Source organism: Pseudomyrmex gracilis, unplaced genomic scaffold (assembly GCF_002006095.1).
Source record: "Pseudomyrmex gracilis isolate BER0280 unplaced genomic scaffold, ASM200609v1 scaffold_43, whole genome shotgun sequence".
Classification (NCBI taxonomy): domain Eukaryota; kingdom Metazoa; phylum Arthropoda; class Insecta; order Hymenoptera; family Formicidae; genus Pseudomyrmex; species Pseudomyrmex gracilis.
In genome coordinates this window covers 694,371-700,263 of record NW_018020627.1, presented here as the reverse complement: position 1 = coordinate 700,263, position 5,893 = coordinate 694,371, and the positions used below count along the sequence as shown (strand labels likewise).

The following is a 5,893-nucleotide window of genomic DNA, read 5'->3' as shown; positions in this document are numbered from 1 at the left end:
CTGCGCTGATTGGCCCGCTTTACTCAATAATTACTCCTTTATTATAAATAATAGAAAAAAATGGTTCAGGACTTTTCGACTCAGTTTTATTCCTTCTATCTGCCTACGAGAGATTGTACGGCTATTCTGGGACACCCTGTATACATATATATACACACACATATTTCGTTGAAACTCTAATTGTAATTTTTAGGGAACAAGCATGTGGAAGGCGAGAACCATTATAGAAAAATGTCTTCTCATAATCTGTTGCATTCTGCTGATGATAGTTGTCGTACTCGGCATTATCATAAGCAGCAAAAGTCGATGGGACGAAGCGCACGTTCTTCACGTCGGCGAGAGAAAAGGTTTGTTGACGAAAACAGAGGAAGATTTAAGTGAGATTACAAGTGGTTGACGTTACAAAACACAGTTTTCACAGTGTCTTATTTTTAAATAAAACGTCGTGTAAAACTTTTCCAGAAGAAACGCACTGTCTCACAGAACAGTGCGTGTCCACAGCGGCGTCTATAATTCATAGCATAAATCTGGCCGCCAATCCTTGCGATGATTTTTACGAATACGCTTGCGGCGGCTGGAGCAAACAGAATCCGATTCCGGAAGGAAAGAGCATGTGGGGCACATTCGGAAAGTTAGAACAGGATAATCAGCTAATCATCAAACACGTTCTTGGTAAGCGCGCGCGTATATGTAGAAATCGAGAAAATGACATAATTGCGAGGAACATTTCGTGTTTTTATTGATGAAATTCTTTTTCGCGCAGAACAACCAAGCAGCGAAATGAGATCAAAGGCCGAGAGAAAAGCCAAGGCTTATTACACGGCCTGCATGGACGCTAACGAGACGATTGAGGCGCTCGGTGCCAAGCCAATGACAGATTTACTGGAGACTGTTGGAGGATGGAACGTCTCTGGGAAATTTAACATCAGCAACTGGTCGTTACAAACAACCATGCACGTCCTGCAAAACTGTTACAATATGGGCGGTTTATTTTCTTGGGTCGTAAACGAAGACGATCGAAACAGCACGCGATACATAATTCAAGTGTGTTAGCTGACGCAATTGTAGAAGATTTTATATTATATTAGAAAATGCAAAAGTTTTTAGTATATGTAACTTTTAACCATAGACGTACAAATTGTTGACTAGACGTCCGACTTCTGTGACGTCTAATGAATATTTAATAGAGATTTTTACAGAAGTTTTTATTTTACAGTTGTTCCGTGTATTGTTTAATATCGATTTTTATTGAAAAACAGTTATAATTAATTGGTTTTAAGAAAATTTATAAACATTTTTTTACAAATGTCAAAGTTTTGATTTTTTTTTATGTTTAAGATTGATCAAGGAGGTTTAACTCTCCCGACTGCAGAAAATTATCTTAATATAACAGAACATGGAAAAGTTTTGGCGGCCTACTTAGAATATATGACAAAGGTAACAAAACACCAGATTACAAACCAGTTTTATTCTCACGAATTAAATTAACTGGTCGATTGAAAATCAATTGTATCAATCAAGTCAATTTCAACCGAATTAATCGACCGATTAAATTGATCGGAATTCGTCTATGTGCGTCGTTTCGCACTTCTGACATTTCCGATTAGACAAGCGTGTTTTTCAGATTGGCGTGCTCTTGGGCGGCGAAGAGAATTCCACGAGAAAACAGATGCAAGATGTGATAACTTTTGAAACAAAACTCGCCGAAATAACTATTCCTCCCGAAGAACGCAGAGACGAAGAAAAACTCTATACTCTGATGTCTTTGAGTGAGTTACAACGCAAAGCGCCTATGGTGCGTACGTCTTCTCGTTGTAAATTTGTTTTCTTTTTGTCATTTAGTAGAAAAAGAATAACGTGGGAATTGCAAGGCCAATAAGAGCTCACGCTGGATTCAAAGTCCAATTTGTTTCGATTTAACGAATAAATTCACACGCAATTGACGTCCAGTCATTGTTATTCGTCTTACAAACGTTTGATAATTTTTAAGATCAAGTTTTATTTGATTGCGATTTTACCAATTTAAATACAATTGCATTTTTTTTAGATATCCTGGGTGGATTATTTCCAAAACGCCACTCGTCTTGTAAACAAAAAGATCAACGCAAAATCGCAAATAGTGAATTTTGCGCCGGATTATTTCGAAAAACTGACCAAACTCGTGCAGGAATATAACAAAACCACTGAAGGAAAGATGTTAGTATATATATATATATATATCGACTTTTTCTCTACAAAGAAAGCAACACGTTGTGATTGTCCCACCATTATCTGTAATTGTTTCATTTCTTTAGAAACATTCACTTCAACATTTTATAATTTTATCAATTTATTAAAACAAATAAAATGTACTTTTTGTTTTAAATTAAAATACGCTAATCTTCCTAAGACGAAATATAACGTGTTACTTTTCTTAACGTACGTCGATAGGTGTTTAAAATATTGTCACATTTACATATAAATATTTATAATTAAAACACAGGTAAATCTTTGATATATTTCGTTTCTTTTTTTTCTAGAATATTAAACAATTATTTGGTGTGGCAGACTGTGAGAACATTAGCGTCTGGTTTGTCAAAGCCGTTCCGAGAGGCTTACAAAGGCTTGCGGAAAGCCTTGCTCGGTTCGGAAGGCACCGAAGAGGCGTGGCGCTATTGCGTTGACGATGTTAGCACTTCCATGGGTTTTGCAGTTGGTGCAATGTTCGTTCGAGAGGCTTTTCACGGCAAAAGCAAACCTATGGTTGGTTCACACGGGAGAAAGAGCGTCTTCTGAATTTCACAAGTTCCAAAATTTATGTCTGCTAAATAACAACGCGAAAATTTAAACCGGCCAATGAGAGGCTGTACGCTGGATGTTTATGCAAAATAAATGAATAAATAAATATGTATTTATTTATTTATTTAATGTAAATTATACACATGAATTTGAATTGAAGTTTTAATTTGTGAGTTCATATATGATGCTAGATTTGCATCACGCATATGAGAAATGCTCGTTTTCCCGCCTATCTAATTTAATTATATTGCAAAAAAAATCCCTTAGCCAGGAGTCTCTTGCTTTCCGTGCGTTTCGTTTTTTCGCAATATAATTAAATTAGATAGGAGGAAAAACGGGCATTTCTCATATACGTGATGCAAATCCAGCATTCTATATGAATTCACGAATTGAAGTTTTAATTCAAATTTGTGTGTATTTAATTTACACTAAAAAATATAAATATAAATATATATATGTATTTATTTATTTCACACAAACATCCAGCGTGTAGACTCTCATTGACCAATTTAAATTTTGCGTTAATTTAAATTTCATGAGCCTCAACTCTTCGTCAGTTTGTTATGTTTATTAATTTATAATTTAAGAAATTCTATTTTTTATTGTATATTTTTTAACATTTTGCTATGTGACATATCGTTGCTTTCAGGCGCAGGAAATGATAAATCGAGTGCGCCAGGCGTTCACGTCAAACTTGAAGAACTTGGACTGGATGGACGACGAGACGAGAAAGGCCGCCGAGGAAAAAGCAAACGCCATTACAGACATGATCGGTTTCCCGGATTTCATTTTGCAGCCCAACGAACTCGACGAACGCTACAGAGATCTGATAATCAAGCCGAACGAATATTTTCAAAATAATATACGCGTGAACAAATATAATTTGCGCAAGAATCTCGAAAAGCTCGATCAAGTGGTGAACAAGACCGCCTGGGTTATGTCTCCACCCACCGTCAACGCTTATTACACGCCCACCAAGAATCAAATCGTTTTTCCCGCCGGCATACTCCAAAGTCCGTTTTACGACCGGGAAAGTCCTAACAGCTTGAATTTCGGTGGCATCGGCGTAGTAATGGGTCACGAACTTACGCACGCATTTGATGACCAAGGTAAGAATAAATAATTTAATAAGCTGAGTGCCACCATATCGAGTAGAAGTTCATCTTAAATTATAAATAATTAATAATTATGCAATGGTTGAAAAAAACTATTTACTTAGTAGAGGCAGAAGATATCTTTGAGTGAGATATGTTTGCCGCTTCCAATTTGTTGCCCGTCTTATTTCTCCCATTGAAGTTGATTAAACGTCACATAGGTCGAGAGTTCGACATGTATGGCAATTTGCATCAGTGGTGGAACAATGCAACTACGGACCGTTTTAAAAATAGAACCGAGTGTTTTGTGGAGCAATATAATCAATATCAAGTAAACGGTCGTAATGTAAACGGTCGACAAACACTAGGTAAAAATGTATTATTTAATTTCTCTTATTATATATATCTTTTTCCTGGAGGAGAATCAGAGTTCAAACATTGATTGTAATGTAGGAGAGAACATTGCCGACAATGGCGGCCTCAAAGCGGCATACCACGCCTACGTCTCAATGCCTAAGTACTACAAGGATCTGTTGCAGCTACCCGGCGTGAACATGACTCAGAATCAATTATTTTTCTTGAACTTTGCACAGGTTAGAAGACAAGTTTATGTATAATACAAGATGCGTTTGCTTTGGAACGCATGAAGAACGCGCAAAAATAGACGCGCTTTGAGCGACTATTTTTTTGTTCCACATTTAAAAAGTAATAAAAACGGATCAGACGCTTATTTCTAGAATCCAAAACAAACATATCCATAATTTTATACACATATATAGAATTACCAGACGTCTGGAATTTTAAAATAACAGTTAATATAATCGGTAAATATTGACAATAATACGGACCATTATTAGTCCGACCTACTTGAGGGGGTAGCCCCCTCCTGCCTACACTCTTACAACATGAAGAAAATGTCCATAATGTCGAAAAAAAATTTATTTATGAAACTTTTTTTGTTTGTAACCTTTTATAAACAATGAGCGACGGCTAAAAACTTTTGCATGTTACTCAAGACATTGTCCTTGACAACATATGTGAAGCTCAAGTAGATCGGAAGTTGACCTGTTATTATCAATATTAATAACTTTTTAATAACCAACAAGCGACGGCTAAAATTTTTTGCATGTTACTCAGGACAATGTTCTTGATACCATATGTGAAGCTCAAGTTGATTGGAAAGTAGTCCGTTATTGTCAATATTTACCATATAATCTATAAAAATTGGAGATGACAAATAAAGATCGACTTTATTCTTTGTGAACAATTACTTTCAAAAGAAATAATATTTTTCTATATTTCTCAACTGAAAAAAAATTGGTCTTCAAAACTATATTTCTCGATAGAAAATCTACACAATCTACTTTAAATTATATTTTTTTGTTTTATAGAAGCAAAAAATTATATATATTATTAGAATTACCATATTATAGGAAACGTACTCCAAGACACTTTGTACAAAATTAGTTTCAGAAACAATATTTTTCTATATTTCTCAATTGAAAAAAAGTTCATTTTCAATAATATTTCTCGATACACAATCTACGAATTTAAAATATATTTTTTGCTTTAAACAAGCAAAACAATTATATAAGAATTACCATATTATAGGAAAAATAATCCCAGGCACTTCGTGAAAAATGAGTTTTAATAGAAAAATTATTTTTCTATATTTCTCAATTGAAAAAGAGTTGATTTTCAATAATGTTTATTTTTCATTAATTGATTTAAATCACAGTGGTATATTTGATTATTAGAATTACCATAGTATAAGAAAAATAATCTCAGATACTTTGTGAAAAATGAGTTTCAATAGAAACATTATTTTTCTATATTTTTCATTTGAAAAAAGTTAGTTTTCGATAATATTTATCGATAGAAAATCTAAGACTTTAAATTATATTTTTTTGCTTTGAAAAAGCAAAAAAATATTACTAGAATTACCATGTTAGAGGAAAATTAATTCCAGACACTTTGTGAAAAATTAGTTTCAATAGAAACAGTATTTTTCTATATTTCTC

At 34.1% G+C, this 5,893-nt stretch overlaps 1 protein-coding gene across 12 annotated transcripts in view; it reads left to right on the top strand.

The window, feature by feature from the left end:
* LOC109853105 (endothelin-converting enzyme 1) overlaps window positions 1-5,893 on the top strand; it is an 18,862-nt gene that overhangs the window by 8,678 nt on the left and 4,291 nt on the right. For 11 of the 12 annotated variants that reach the window (XM_020424863.1, XM_020424864.1, XM_020424866.1 and 8 more), the window contains 10 exons: window positions 194-347; window positions 463-672; window positions 764-1,044; window positions 1,339-1,437; window positions 1,625-1,795; window positions 2,048-2,196; window positions 2,520-2,742; window positions 3,428-3,887; window positions 4,094-4,240; window positions 4,326-4,465. In XM_020424863.1, coding sequence (XP_020280452.1) covers window positions 194-347; window positions 463-672; window positions 764-1,044; window positions 1,339-1,437; window positions 1,625-1,795; window positions 2,048-2,196; window positions 2,520-2,742; window positions 3,428-3,887; window positions 4,094-4,240; window positions 4,326-4,465 — 2,034 coding nt within the window. The other variant, XM_020424875.1, reaches the window with a different exon arrangement.